The sequence below is a fragment of the Haematobia irritans genome, chromosome 1 (assembly GCF_050003625.1).
Source record: "Haematobia irritans isolate KBUSLIRL chromosome 1, ASM5000362v1, whole genome shotgun sequence".
NCBI lineage: Eukaryota > Metazoa > Arthropoda > Insecta > Diptera > Muscidae > Haematobia > Haematobia irritans.
The window spans coordinates 101,816,646-101,833,193 of NC_134397.1; the positions used below are offsets into that span (position 1 = coordinate 101,816,646).

Consider the following 16,548-nt stretch of genomic DNA (forward strand, 5'->3'; position numbering starts at 1 on the left):
AAATTTGAAGCAAATCACGGCAAAACTCTGGCTTTTGTGGCCATATAAGTTCAAATCGGACGAAAGATATATATGGGAGCTTATCTAAATTTGAACCGATTTCAATCAAATTTACCAAGCATTGGTAGAATGTCAATTCTAACCTCTGTGCAAAATTTCACGAAGATTGGTAGTAAACTTTGGCCTCTGTGGTCATATGAGTCTAAATCGGACGAAAGATATATATGGGAGCTATATCTAAATCTGAACCGATTTGGCTGATATTTTGCAAGATTTTCGAGATTCATAAAGTATTTGGATGTGCGGTATTTCAAGAAAATCGGTTGATAAATACGCTAACTATGACCAAATCGGGGATAAATATATATGGCAGCTATATCTAAATCTAAACCGATTTTTTCCAAAACCAATAGCGATTGTCTCTGTCCCAAGAAACGGCCCTGTGCCAAAATTGAGGACGATCGGACTTAAATTGCGGCTGTACTTTGTGCACAAAATTACATATACAGACAGACGGACGGACAGACAGACAGACGGACGGACGGACAGACAGACAGACGGACATCGCTAAATCGACTCAGAATTTAATTCTAAGCCGATCGGTATACTAAAAGATGGGTCTATGACCACTATTTCTTGGCGTTACATACAAATGCACAAATTTATTATACCCTGTACCACAGTAGTGGTGAAGGGTATAAAAATTACTATAAGATTGCACTTATTATTGAGAAAGTACTTTACATTCACAAATAGTTGTATAGTATGATAAAAGTTTTCCATCGTATTTTGTAGGCCATGAACTAAACGATTGATGCTTAAAATTTGTACAATTTCCTCTCGAGTAGTTAATTTTCCTTGAAGATACGAACAATGAACCAAAATACTGGAAAATCCTTGTAATAAATTATAGTAAAAATCTGCTTAAATTAATGATACACTTTTTTGTGTGTAGGGTTTACATTTTTGAGTGTAATCTTGCAGTAAAGGAAATATTTTCGTGTTCTGGAAAGTTGTACTAAATACGACCAAATAATCTAGAACACAGAAAAAAGTGTCTTGTAAATTTAAGGACCATTTTAACTTTCACATAGTTCGACAAATTTACTGTAATATAGTTCATTTTTCGTAACAACAACGAAAATTAACTTAGCTAAAGGAAAACATATAAACATTCTGTAAATGTCTTAAAATCTTACTACAAAATGTGGACAATTTACTAAGAAAAAATTTTGTATGGAAAAATTTTTTTGTAGTAAAAATTAACTTAACGACATTACCGATTCGTATGATGCCTACCTACATATTATTTCCCTTTTTATTATATGTTGGAGTGTTTTTCCTCACATTGAAAATTTTAGATAAAGTAGAATAAAAAGTAGTTAATATAATCCTTGACGGGTGTATATCATTTTTTATAGATTCCTTATAAATTTGGCATATATTTTACCTTAACTAATAGATAGAATTCCATCTAATCAATAAACGTGCTACTGAAAAATGAAGTGAGAAAAGAGTAATGAAATCATTGCATCATGTGAAGGAGTTTTTAGAGACATTTTGTGTATATCTCGTATGATTGTTTGTGTTTGTTATCGCGCCATTTATGCTGTTGTTGGTTGTTTTGATTCTAGAGACAATGGAATGTTAATTGTGTGTTGTTGGTATCTTTTGTGGTGGGAGTTGTTTTCTTGCAATAGCGAGATCAGAAAGGGATCGTGTGTGTGTGGAGTTGTTTTTCTTTACGGCAGGTATGTATCCTTTATAACTATTTGCGTCTTTGAGTTTTATTGCTGTATTCAGTTCTGTTGATGCATTTATGAAGTGTACACGTGGTTTTAATTTTGCAAAATTGTATGTGCGGTATTGGTGGTTATTAATGAAAATACATTTATTTCGAAACTTTTTAGAAACTGAGAAGTGAATGATGTAATGTTAGAGAAATCAAAAAAGCTTTTTATTGATAAAAAAAAAAAACAAATAACAGATTAACCCTCTAATGCCCCATTTTTTTGCCAGCTGATTCAATTTTCAATGTTAACGACACAAAAGCAATAGAACTAAGCAAGAAAAATTTATACGGTAAAATTCAGCATATGCTGCAAAGCCTCTTGAATAGTTTCAAATAAGTTTTCTTTTTATTTTTCTCATTTTTGTTGTCTTAAGGTGTGTTTTACCAAAAGCTTCCTTATTAAATCAAGACCGCCTAAAGGCGGGCTTGGGCATTAGAGGGTTAAGGAACTGTATATTTCTGTTAATAGTTTAAAATTAGTGCGGATTATTTTGTTATTATTGCAGCTTGAGGTCCTTTTAATAAAAAATCCTTTTTACGATTTTTGATTACTTGTTAAATTTATTATCCATTATTTCGACTAACATCGTTAGTCTTCGACGGGGATCTACATAAATAACAAATATTAGTACACAATGTACGAGTAACATAAACAATTTATATTTACATTAAAGTATTTTTAAGATATAATCAAAAAATTTTTTAGAGAGAGTTTACGTCTGCTTTTTAAGAAAGTTTCTTTTTAAGAAAGAAATTGCCAACTAAATATGCCTGCGTCCGTGTTTTTTAAGATGTATCGATACATTTGAGAACATTTATCTGTATCTGTTTTGAAGTTTAATCTCTTCTCGCTGGGAATGTCGGTGAAAGAGCAATCCATTCCGACGATATAACTCAGAGAAGCTTTATATCACCGACGTTCCCAGCGAGAAGAGATTAAACCCACCTTAAATGCTATACTGACAAGTGGAAATTATGTCTAATTTTATAATATTTTTTATTTCAAATATATTCTGAGACGTCCCATAAGTCCATGGATATGATAAAGTACCTAATGGATGGATTTTTCAATGTGGTAAGTTTTTCTATAAACGGTATTTTTTCCGTTTTTAATAAAACCAAAATTTCAATTTATTAAAAATTATTATTTTCACTTGCAGGTAGACAGGTCTTGTAATGGTAATTTTTTTGAATATTCTTACTGTTTAATGTAACTAATCTGATATCCTTATTGGCTCTAGGAAATACTCTTGAAAACCGTAAGTTAAAAATCAATATGAATGATAGAATTTTATATTTTTCTTATATTTTGTATAACTTTGCAATTTCAGATGCTTATAAAACAAATCCGCCCAACAAAGGTTAGCCAAATTCGATGAAATTGGACAACAATTCAATGAATATAGCAACTTATGCCACATATAACTTTCATATGAATAGAAAACATGGAAATTTAAATTAATTAGTTTAGTCCTAATAACATAGAATATTACTCTTTTGAAGAAGCAATTACTAACTACCGACAAGAAACTGCATCCAACGTACGAATAAAAATATTTCCTTTATTGTATATCATAAGCCATAGTTTTGTGTAATATTGTAATAATTTTTTGAAATAAAATACTGGTGGTTATAGAAAATTAACTAGTTTTGTACGAAAATTTTTTTAGTTATATACAGGCTTGTTGTACCTCTGATTCCTCAATTTCTCTACTTTTTTGAAAATTATACTGACAAACAGTTTATTTCAAACCAATTTCTTAATATATGTTTCCCAAAAAATTGTTAATTTTTCCGGATAACAGGAATATTTTGAATGTTTGTAAGTACATTCTTCCCACAGCGTAGTAATAATGAACTAAAATACGATGCAATACATGAACTAATTTATAAGAAAATCATGAACTTATCTAGATGAAAAAAATCATGGTCATTCTTACTATGGGTTAGTTCATTTTTCATAAAAAATAGTAAACTTTTTTTCGGTGAAAATGGCATCTAGAAAATTTCATTGATTTGATTTTGGGTAGTTAGATATATATGCCTTTTTGTATAGCGGCCCCACATTTGTTGTTTTTTTTTTTTTTAATTTTTGAGTCGCATCATATATACGGGTGGAAACGCGGAATACCTTTTTAACCCGTTTTGAACTCGCAATATTCGGGGATCATAAATACGCAAGTCTGACGAAAAATATTTTTTGCTGTGATAGTTAATGATAGTCAAATCCCACAGCATTTAATTAAGTAAATCTATTTCGGGTTTTCCAATGAAAACAATTTATACCTATGTTACATGAAGTCCTTGGATACGGACATGAAGCGAGAAATTCGAACTTCAAACATATCCAATTCAACACAGAAAAAACTGAAGCAAAATAAAAATCAATTATTGGCATACTTGAATGAAAAAATTATATCAAATACAATTTTTATTAAGTCAAACATGAAAATAATTGGTTGAATGAAAAACTGGTAAAAATATCAAAATTCACTGGTAATTGAATTCACAACACATCAATTACTATGTTCAATTGGACCAAGTATAAAAGTTATTGATTTAAGTATAATGCGTAATTGCCTGATAAAACTGTTTATGACGTTGCTACGTAACGAAAAATAAATTAATACAAACAACAAAATGTCATTTATTGCTATTATTAAGAATCTTCTTAAGAAAATGGTCGAATTTACTCGCAAATAAACCGTGGTATCGGTACCGCGATTCGAAATGTTAACATTTACAACATTTTTGGCGCACCATATTGTATTTTTATCGCAGGTAAGTACCTTTATCTAAATACCAGTTTTGTTGGTCAAGCGCGTTTTTTGGAAACTACACTGAAAGAATTCTCTTCGTAAAAATGAACATTTTCATTGTGAGTCTAACCTGTGGCGTGTTGGTAGAATTCTTTCTCTCTCTCAAGCACATTCAAGAAATACTCATGTACGTTCACGCAAACAGAACTTTTAAAAACGATTAACGGTTCACAACAATTTTTAGACTCACGAGAATTCTCGTGACTTCGACTATTAGTCGGGATCACGACGAAAGTATCACAGCACAAACTTTTTACTATGGAAAGTTAATTTAATATATTTAGTACATATTTCTACGTTCGTAAAATTTTTAAAATTCGCTGTAAACTTTAATAAAATATGTAAATTATTTCTTTCGTTGTATAAACTTACACACATCCTGAATTGGGTCGTTTAAAAACTTGCGAATAAGCTTTGGAATATATATACAATTACATTCTTTCTATTTTGTTTTTGCAATTAGTTCGTGTACACGTCAAATTGCCCTATTAATGGATATAAGCCGACTGTCAAAAATATGTGGCCTAGAGGAAAATGTGTTTACTTCGAAAACGGGGATTTCGAGGATTTCTTCCCAGCAACAGAAGGTAAAATCATGTAAAACTTTGAACTATTCTCGAAACTTTGAAATGAATAGATGTTTGTATTACAGAAGAGCAGGATGCCTAAACAAATCGCATATAAATGAGGAAGATTTGGGAAATTCCAGCAGGTGGTACAGATAATTCAAAAACTTTGTGAGTTAGCCTGTTAAATACGTCGTTTATAATGAATATTCTGTATTTTTCTACCAAACATGTACTTCGCTGTATTTTCAATTATACATATTTTCAGAATTTCTTTTTTATAATAAAATGCATAAAATTTTTTTCAGAGTGTATTTGTATAATTTTCTTAAATTAATATAGATTATATAGTACAAAGATTGTATTGATTAACATCGTAATAAACACAATTACGATAGTAATTGTATAGGTTACAAAATTCTATAAACTTTGTACTCAGTTCAATTACGACTGTAATTGAAAACACTATATACTTCAAATTCTAATGTATTTGGATTGAGTACTATGTCATTTGAATAGTTTGACAAATTCCAATTGCATTTATACTCAACGCAAATATTACTTCATTTGAAAATAGTTTTATGACAACCTTACAATTTGGGTAATTGGATTTACAATTTTCGTCATAAGCTGAAAATCAAATACAAAAATAATTGAATTCACAATTTTTGTATTTGATTCAATTATTCACTTTTTTCTGTGAATACAAAAAATTGTTCGAGAATATTTCGAAACAACACTACACTAAAAAAAAGTGAACCCTTTTCCATTGCAAAATGAACTAAACTGTAGTACTATTGACCATGATTTAGCCCTTAAATTTTTTTCTGTTTGTCTAGTTTATAATACTCTTCAAATTTAGTTCATCTATGGCATTGTATTCAATTTTACAACACCGTAATATTTATATACCACTACCAAGTTAAAAAGTCAGTATTATTTTGGTTAACTTGTTTATTTTTTAGGAAACCCGATAATAAAATTTGGTTAGCAGTCTATTTAAAATGTCGACGACTAAACTATTTTTAAATCAATCATTCCACAGTACAGGGAAATTAAATAATTAAAGGAACAACAACCCGTTATACTATTATAAAAATTTTCATACATTAAAAGTAAACTTTCTTTCATTTGGGCTTATTCTGAAATAAATATTTATTTATTACATTAAATAAAAACATTAAATTGGTTTCCAAAAAATCTAATTAAAGAAATAATAATATGCATTAAAATCTAAATATTCTGGTTAAAAGAAAGTAAAAGAAAACTTACCAATTCACTATTAAATTATAAGCAGAGGAGTAATAAAAAATGTTTCCAAATTGTTAAGGGGTTATTCTGAAATTAAATATTTGTTTTTACATTAAAAATATTAAATTGGTTTCCAAAAAATTGATTAACGATATACACGCAAAGAAAAAAAACGTTTGGAAAACGTGTACCGAAAACGTTTTTCTTTTGTTAGAGTTTTTTGAATTGCTTCGAAAATTTTAAACTTTTATCACCAAAAAAAATCGTTTGTTACAAAGTTTTTATTTTTTCAATAAAAAAAGTTATTTTTGAAACAACAACAGAGTCCATTTCGTTTATATCAAACACTGTTCTTTTCTGACTTTTGGTCTTTAATAAAACACATTTTACAGTTCAAAATTTAATATAGTACAATGTAATGTTGAACATTTTTTCGGAATCTTCCGAACATATGTAGAATGTATGTAAAAAAAAAACAACAAAAACAAAAAAAACTTTGGTCGAAGCAGGGATCGAACCCACGACCCTTGGCATGAGAGTCAGACGTAGCAACCACTGCTCCACGGTGCCAAACAAAATGTTTGTTTCTGTTAAATAAACTTTGTTTATTCGGTTCGTGGGCGCCGCAAGCTATGCTATATAAATATAACTTATATGGATAATTATCTATTGATGACCATAACAAGTACATAGCTCAGTGGTTAGTGTGTTGGCTTAGAAAGTGCATGGTCCGCGGTTCGATTCTCCGTCCAGGCGAAAGGTAAAAAAATTTTAAAAATTTATAAATTCGTATAATTTCTTCTACATTGTTGGTATTACAGGAAAAGGTGTTAAGAACTAAAAAAACTCGTGGATGTGAGAAAGATGTGAGGGAAAATGCAATTAGCAAGAAAAAATTTTTTTTTAGTTAGTCTTTATGAAATTGTTGTTACATCCTGGAAAAGAATAATTGTTTATCACAAAAAGTATATACTTTTCTTCCAAATACACTTCCTTACAGCGAAAAGCAAATAAGAAACGAACTTTGTTTGTCTAAAATTTCGTTTGGGAGGAAAGAATTATTTTTTTGCGTGTACTAAAATAAGGCATTAATTTTGTATGATAAAATGGTCATATTGTAATGTTGACGATAAAATGACCATAAAAACGTAAATATTCTAGAAAGTCAATTTTAAATAGAAAACTTACCAATTCTTCATTATACGCTGAGGAGAAATATAAAAGTTTGTCCGAATCCATCTGGGTTTGTTCTGAAATTAAATATTTGCTTTTTTTACAACAAAGAAAAACATTAATCAGGGTTCCAAATAAATTAATTAACAAATAATAATATACATAAAAAATATTCTTTTTAAAAGAAACCCAAATTTGAAGAAGAATACTTACCAACAGTGTAACCGTTGTGCGACTTTAGTCGCATTTTGCAACTTTTTTGGCGCCATGCGACTTTTTGTGCGACTTTTTTAAAATATGCGAAATGTGCGACTTTAGTCGCACGCATGCGACTAAAGGGAAATGCTTAAATGTAAAGTAATTTTTATAAATGGGTATTAACCGTGCGCCATACGCCGGAGCCACCGAGGTGCACGACCCGTCTTGCATACAAAGAGTAAAAAATTCAACCCCAGTTTCGACCAAACAACAAAAAGCTGAGTGTTTCAAAGTTTCTCACCGCAATGTGAAATGCCCTTTCAACTCCGCCATAAAAAGGAGTTCCCTTGTCATTGAGCTATAAGAATTGGACAGCACTCACCCAGCAAAAACAAGTAAGGAAAGTCTAAAGTCGGGCGGGGCCGACTATATTATACCCTGCACCTCTTTGTAGATCTAAATTTTCGATACCATATCACATCCGTCAAATGTGTTGGGGGGCTATATATAAAGGTTTGTGCGAAATACATACATTTAAATATCACTCGATCTGGACAGAATTTGATAGACTTCTACAAAATCTATAGACTCAAAATTTAAGTCGGCTAATGGACTAGGGTGGAACACAATGTTAGTAAAAAAATATGGGAAACATTTAAATCTGAAGCAATTTTAAGTAAACTTCGCAAAAGTTTATTTATGATTTATTGCTCGATATATATGTATTAGAAGTTTAGGAAAATTAGAGTCATTTTTATAACTTTTTGACTAAGCAGTGGCGATTTTACAAGGAAAATGTTGGTATTTTGACCATTTTTGTCGAAGTCAGAAAAACATATATATGGGAGATATATCTAAATCTGAACCGATTTCAACCAAATTTGGCACGCATACACACAAAAAAATAATTCTTTCCTCCCAAACGAAATTTTAGACAAACAAAGTTCCTTTCTCATTTGCTTTTCGCTGTAAGGAAGTTTATTTGGAAGAAAAGTATATACTTTTTGTGATAAACGTTTATTCTTTTCCAGGATGTAAAAACAATTTCATAAAGACAAACTCAAAAAACAAAACATTGTTTTCTTGCTAATTGCATTTTCCCTCACATCTTTCTCATATCCACGAGGTTTTTTAGTTCTTAACACCTTTTCTTATAATACCAACAATGTAGAAGAAATTATACGATTTTATAAATTTTTAAAATTTTTTACCTTTCGCCTGGACGGAGAATCGAACCGCGGACCATGCACTTTGTAAGCCCATACACTAACCACTGAGCTATGTACCTGGTATGGTCATCAATAGATAAATATCCATATAAGTTATATTTATATAGCATAGCTTGCGGCGCCCACGAACCGAATAAACAAAGTTTATTTAACAGAAACAAACATTTATTTTGGCACCGTGGAGCAGTGGTTGCTACGTCCGACTTGCATGCCAAGGGTCGCGGGTTCGATCCCTGCTTCGACCAAAGTCTTTTTTGTTTGTTTTTTACATATATTCCAGATATGTTGGGAAGATTCCGAAAAAATGTTCAACATTACATTGTAGTATATTACATTTTGAACTGTAAAATGTGTCTTATTAAAGACCTAAAGTCAGAAAAGAACAGTGCTTTATATAAACGAAATGGTCTGTGTTGTTTTTTCAAAAATAACTTTTTTATTGCAAAAATAAAAATTTTGTAACAAACGAAAGTTTTTGGTGATAAAAGTTTAAAATTTTCGAAGCAATTCAAAAAACTCTAACAAACGAAAAACGTTTTCGGTACACGTTTTCCAAACTTTTTTTTCTTTGCGTGTAGCTACAATGCTAATTATACTCCCTGTGCAAAATTTCAACTAAATCGGAGCAAAAAATTGGCCTCTGTGGTCATATGAGTGTAAATCGGGCGAAAGCTATATATGGGAGCTATAACTAAATCTGAACCGATTTCAACCAAATTTGACACGCATAGCTACAATACTAATTCTACTCCCTGAGCAAAATTTCAATTAAATCGGAGTAAAAGATTGGCCACTGTGGTCATATTAGTGTAAATCGGACGAACGATATATATGGCAGCTATATCTAAATCTGAACCGATTTTTTCCAAAATTCTATTCTGAACCAAAACACATACTTGTGCCAAATCTGAGGTCGATTGGACTAAAACTGCGACATAGACTTTGATTACAAAAATGTGTTCACGGACAGACGGACATGGCTATATCGACTCAGGAGCCCACCCTGAGCATTTTTTGCCGAAGACACCATGTGCTATTTCGTCTCCTTCTGGGTGTTGCAAACATATGCAATAACTTATAATACCCTGTTACACAGTGTGGCGCAGGGTATAAAAATTGGAAGTTGTTCTACAAAGTGCATCCCGGAATTCCCCATCAACAAGTCCACAAAGTTTTCTTTAAAGCGCATCCCGGAATCCCCTATCGATTTTACCTGTGCCGTTTGATTTTTTCACTTCTTTTGAGAAAGTTTTCCAAATTACGAGAATTTTCAATTTTTAATGGCAAAAATATATTTATTCAAAAAATATTTATTCAAAAACGTATACCGAAAATAACAAAATAAAAACGATGTATAATTGAGTACTTCCGTCCTATGACAAGCCCATGCAAAACTTATTGGGTATAATCCATGTTTGCACTACTTCCGGATTACAAATTGGGGATCCAAACAACTTTTTGGTAGCTGGGAATTAATAAAAGCGAAGTTAATTACGAATGGCATCACAATGGACACCTAACGTACGCGGTGTTCTGGTTTGTTCAGTCGTTGTTTTATTGCATACCATTTCAACCACTGTCAGCTGATCTTCTGTTGTCAAATGATTTTTTCTACAACGCAAATACTTAAATATAAAATTATAACTTTAACAAAATGTATTTACGTTTTACTGGATTTTATATTGCAACAAGTTGGTAAAATATCTTTTTATGTTAAAGGGACCAGTCCCCTTATTGTTTTTGTGTTATTTTATATAAAATTTTATGTAATAAAAAAACTCCACAAATGTAAGCGACTTTTTTATCATTATGCGACTTTTTGAGTGACCTTTTTTTGAATATGCGACTTTTTTTGCGACTTTTTCAAAATTTCCAACGGTAACATAAAACAATTTCAATATACTTTCCATTTCAGCATTTTTTCTTAAATATTGAACATTCTTATTGACTTTTCTAAGCTTTCGATCACCATCGTACATCTCATCGCTGAAATATTAATAACACACTTAAAAGGTTTATAAGCAAACGCTAATATATCTCAAAAACCAAAATATTCTATACCTTTATATTTCCTTGTTGCATACCTGCTAAAAAGATACAACAGCCCACGCCAACGCCAACTATATAAGTGAAGCATGTCAAACAAAAACGGGCAAAACTCAAACTCTCCTACAACAACAAAATCACATGTGCCTTTATTGAAAACAACACCTCAACCAGACAAATAAACCATCCGCGAATATCAAACACACACACAAACCACTGAAAAAAAACAAAAATAGAAACAACCCCACGCTCAGATATACACAACATACCCATTGCATTGCTCTCAATGCATGCTCACACTCTCCAACAAAATTCAAGTAACATTATCTGTTCTGTCACATACAAATCAATTTCCTGTAAACTTGTTAGTGGTAACCAATTCGAACACATAAATCCGAACTGACACTAACCCTTTTTGTTTATGTACCTTCCAGCACTTGTAACTGGAAAGCAGTCAAAAAAGCACAATGGTCGTAATTTCAATTGAATAACTGACGACAAATTTATTGATTTCCAATTGTATATATGAAATAGTTACATTATTGCCTATGCGTTGTACGAGAATTCATGAGTTTGCATATTGCAGTGTTCCACATGTCGGCCAAGTCATTTTTGGTGAATTGGGAAATTTGGTAGCATGATCTGCTTACTCAGTAATTAACGTCCAACACTCACAAATATGGGACACTTGATCATTGACATAAATAGAATGTGTTGAACTAAACATAAATGAAATATAAAACCAAAGAAGTAAAATATGCGGAAATGTAAAAAACTAACCTACGACAATGTGTTGGAATGTGTTCTACTTATATGTTGATGAATTTTATAATAAATAGGTTATTGACCAAATAAAGACAAAAGAAAAAAAAACAAAAGAATTATATTACAGTACAATACTAAACATTAACGGAGCCAAAATCTAACATTCTCCCCCGCGTTGACCCATTGGTCAACCTTATAGTAATTCTTAAACATGAATGGCAAAATTATGTCTGGCAGTAGGTGTTGGTCTTTTATTACTCGACTCAGTAGATGGATATTTTCGTCTGTATGGCCTCTTGGATATAAGACATTGGATATAAGACATCTAGGGTTTGTTGTCCTGGCACGTGAATTGGACCATGTTTCAGTAAACAGTTTTGTTGCAGCGTCAGGATCCCGGATCCTTCTAGTTGCAGCGGTATAATGTTCTTCTCACATACTGCTGTTGCTTGAGTGATGCTCAGAGTGGCATATATCCATTGATTTTGGTGGTAAGTGGTTTGGTGATATTCTGAAATAAACTGATCCAACATGAACTTATCTCTCCTCCGAAATTGAACTGTAACTGAATATCAGAGCAGTTCTTGGCTGATGACGTCTCATTTCTGCAATTTTAGTGTTGAAACTGGGAAATACTGTTAATGAATCACCAACTCGTGTCGGAACTGGAATCAGATGATACAGTTTGAAATCGTCTAATTCTACAAATGGTAATGATATAGTGAACACTACATGATCTTCTGTAAGTCCTCTATTGATTTTCATTAGCTTGTACATTTCGTCATCAGTGACTGGTAACCTTAAAGAGTGTGGCATATGGATCTTTATCTGTTCGATTTCTGTCTGAAGTTGATCTGGGGTTAACAGTAAAGGATTTATCTTCCCGTGATGGACATCAGTTAGGACGTCCAACATGCATGTTTGCATCCGTTGAATTCTATCAGCAATTAATGACACTTGCATCGTATTCAGATTGAAGTATTGAGAGAATTTCATTTGATATATCTCACCACTGATTGCATGTTCTCTCTTATTTAGCTCGTTAAGTTTTTTCTCCATCTGTCCGAAGTTGTGTTTAGTTGTTGTCATACTTTGTTTCACAACATTCAGAGTTGAGTTGATAACTGAAGTCTTATCTCTCAAAAGTCTCAACATGACGGAATCATCTGTTTTCATGTTTCTTACAGTTGCTGACATCAGTTCTGCGTAATCCGAGTCCAGAATACCAAACAGTGAATTAGCTAAATTTCCAATTACGTTAATAGCACCTCTTCTTATTCGCGATTTACGCAGCAGTCTGTTGTCTAATTCTAGTTCTTGTTCAATTCGGTAAAAATGTTCAAGAATATGGCGATAAGATTCCTTAATCTCCATCACATCACATGTCTTTTGCAAGGAAAGAGTTTCATCACGCAACAATTTGGTATCTTTCCAATACATTGATAAGTCGTAGTAAACAATCAGATTCCATTGGCTTGTTGCAATTTTTGTTCTTCCAACTTCTTCGAAGTAAATTCCCAATTTGGATGCAAACCTTGAGAGGTTTAGGTGATTTGATGATACAATCGGGAAGATTAAAAGTATCGCTAGCAAAAAGTTAAAACTAAATGGTTTCCATGTAAGCGTGTCTTCTTTCTTTCTGGTTCAGTCTCATTGACTTCATCAACACAACTGGTTGTATTTTCAATCGGAAGCAGTGCTAGGCGGTGTATCGGTCTCTTGAAAGTCCCTGTTGCCGTTTTCACCTCAGCAACATGAACAATGTCATCATTTCCTGGATAAACATTAGTTATGAGTCTCAGTGGCCATTTCAATGGAGGAGTGTTATCCTCCTGAATTACCACCATATTTCCTGGTTTGGCGTTGGGAGATGATTTCTTCCATTTATGTCGAAGCTGAAGTTCTTGCAAGTACTCTTTTGACCATTGCTTCCAAAACTCCAGCTTCAGCCTTGATACAAGCTCCCATCTGGATAGCAAGGATAACTTTCGGGAGTCTGCTTCACTATCTATTGGAGTGGTAAGTGGCTCATCAATTAGGAAGTGTCCTGGAGTCAGTGCCGTTAAATCGGATGGATCACTCGACATAGGCGTCAATGGATGGGAATTCAGTATTGCCTCGACCTCCACAACTACAGTTTCAAATTCTTCGTAAGTTAGCGAAGCAGTACCCATACTTCTTACAAGAAGATGTTTTGTAGACTTTACTACTGCTTCCCATAAACCTCCAAAATAAGGTGCTCTTGGCGGAATAAAGTTAAATTTGATTCCCTTGGAACTGGCAGCAGTCATTATAAAGGGTGATTCTTTTGAGGTTAGGATTTTCATGCATTAGTATTTGACAGATCACGTGGGATTTCAGACATGGTGTCAAAGAGAAAGATGCTCAGTATGCTTTGACATTTCATCATGAATAGACTTACGATCTCCCACAACGTCGAATTTTCAGTGAATGGGCCCTAGAAAAGTTGGCAGAAAATCCGCTTTTTTATCGACAAATTTTGTTCAGCGATGAGGCTCATTTCTGGTTGAATGGCTACGTAAATAAGCAAAATTGCCGCATTTGGAGTGAAGAGCAACCAGAAGCCGTTCAAGAACTGCCCATGCATCCCGAAAAATGCACTGTTTGGTGTGGTTTGTACGCTGGTGGAATCATTGGACCGTATTTTTTCAAAGATGCTGTTGGACGCAACGTTACGGTGAATGGCGATCGCTATCGTTCGATGCTAACAAACTTTTTGTTGCCAAAAATGGAAGAACTGAACTTGGTTGACATGTGGTTTCAACAAGATGGCGCTACATGCCACACAGCTCGCGATTCTATGGCCATTTTGAGGGAAAACTTCGGAGAACAATTCATCTCAAGAAATGGACCGGTAAGTTGGCCACCAAGATCATGCGATTTGACGCCTTTAGACTATTTTTTGTGGGGCTACGTCAAGTCTAAAGTCTACAGAAATAAGCCAGCAACTATTCCAGCTTTGGAAGACAACATTTCCGAAGAAATTCGGGCTATTCCGGCCGAAATGCTCGAAAAAGTTGCCCAAAATTGGACTTTCCGAATGGACCACCTAAGACGCAGCCGCGGTCAACATTTAAATGAAATTATCTTCAAAAAGAAAATGTCATGGACCAATCTAACGTTTCAAATAAAGAACCGATGAGATTTTGCAAATTTTATGCGTTTTTTTAAAAAAAAATTTATCAAGCTCTTAACAAATCACCCTTTATTTTCTTGTGCATCTGGTGAGTAAATCGCTTCAGCCAATTTTAATAGTTGATTCTTAGCTCCCACAAAATTAGTTGCATTGTCTGAATATATGTTTTGACAGTATCCACGACGAGCAATGAACCTTTTCAAAGTTCCAATAAATGCACTAGTCGATAGGTCAGATACAAGTTCCAAGTGTACTGCCTTAGTTGCAAAACAATAAAAAAAACTGATATGTACGCCTTAGTAGTCCGCTTGCCTCTTACTCTATGATGTATCCAAAATGGACCACAGTAATCAACGCCACTATAAATGAATGGGCGAGCAGTAACTACGCGTGTCTGTGGCAGGTCGCCCATTATTTGTTCACACAATTGTGGTTTTGCCCTGGTATATCTGACGCATTTTTGGACAACAGATCGAGCTGTTATTTTTCCCTTCACCGGCCAAAACCGTTGTCTTGCTGTGTTTAATAATGCCTGGTGTCCACAATGTTTGTTTTCCTCGTGTAAAGAAATAAATAATAACTTCGTTATTGGGTCATTGTAAGGAAGTACCATCGCTTGTTTAACATCTTCGTGAAGGTCTGAGTTCCCTAAGCGACATCCAACACGTATGATACCCTTAGGATCCAAATATGAACTAATAGCATTAATACAACTTCTTTTATCCACTTCATGGCTTTTCTGCAACTGTTTGATATCGTCATAGAACTCATCTAATTTTTTTTTTGGGGTGAGGGATATATGTGGATTTCGCTTATGTTTGGGAATTTTCGAGTTGTTTACAAATCGGAAAAGGTATCCAATAATTCTTTGCAGACGTTTGAATGAACCTCCATGATGCACTTTGCATATGATTGCATCCTACTCTACTGCGGTAACTATAGTTGCCTTCTTCTCAATATCAGTGGAAATGGCTAAACTAGAATTATATTTTTGTGGCCACAAAGATTCCTTTCCATGAAGTAATAAAGGCGCGTGGAACCACAACTGGCATTTTGGAAAGTCTACTGCAGGAAGTCCACGTGACACAATTGATCACGAATGCTCAAAGATTGGATTGTTGATACTCTGTTAGCCACAGATGTCTTCAGAGAGGATGATTGAGCATTGATCCAGGATAAAACGATTTCAGAGTCAGTCCATAAATACACAGATTCGTTCTGAATGTTGAGATCTACTCGTACTCGTGGAGCAAGTTCTGCCGCGATGACTGCTGCACATAATTCTAGTCTGGGTAATGTTTGTCGCTTCAATGGCGATACTCGTGACTTTGCACACAATAATCGTACAATAATCCGACTGTCTTTGAGTGAAGCTCGAATATATGCTACTGCACCATACGCTCTTTCGAATGCATCTGCAAATATATGAAGCTGGATGTCTTTCGGAACATCGCCATTGAGTATATGTCTCGGCTTTTGAAATTGTTCAAACTGTATAGGTTGTTTCTTAGAGTTTTCCATTCTGAACAAAACGACTCAGGTAGCGGCTCAT

At 33.4% G+C, this 16,548-nt stretch overlaps 2 protein-coding genes across 2 annotated transcripts; both read right to left on the reverse strand.

Annotated features, from left to right (window-relative positions):
• Window positions 1–13,425: 13,425 nt before the first annotated feature.
• Window positions 13,426–14,130, reverse strand: LOC142229607 (uncharacterized). Its single transcript, XM_075300182.1, has one exon. It carries the CDS (start codon window positions 14,128–14,130, stop codon window positions 13,426–13,428), a length of 705 nt encoding a protein of 234 aa, XP_075156297.1.
• A 928-nt stretch (window positions 14,131–15,058) lies between these two features.
• Window positions 15,059–16,517, reverse strand: LOC142229613 (uncharacterized). The gene is made up of 3 exons (XM_075300192.1): window positions 16,122–16,517; window positions 15,316–15,741; window positions 15,059–15,253 (listed from the first exon to the last, which is right to left on the reverse strand). The coding sequence occupies exons 1-3, from the start codon at window positions 16,515–16,517 to the stop codon at window positions 15,059–15,061; spliced, it is 1,017 nt and encodes a 338-aa protein (XP_075156307.1).
• Window positions 16,518–16,548: the final 31 nt, after the last annotated feature.

Coding starts and splice junctions, on each gene's coding strand:
- LOC142229613 (XM_075300192.1), bottom strand. CDS start 16,517: ATGGAAAACTCTAAGAAACAACCTATACAGTTTGAACAATTTCAAAAG. Junction 15,742..16,121: donor AGACATCTGTGGCTAACAGA/GTATCAACAATC, acceptor GATATCAAACAG/TTGCAGAAAAGCCATGAAGT. Junction 15,254..15,315: donor CATTTTGGATACATCATAGA/GTAAGAGGCAAG, acceptor TTTGCAACTAAG/GCAGTACACTTGGAACTTGT.
- LOC142229607 (XM_075300182.1), bottom strand. CDS start 14,130: ATGACTGCTGCCAGTTCCAAGGGAATCAAATTTAACTTTATTCCGCCA.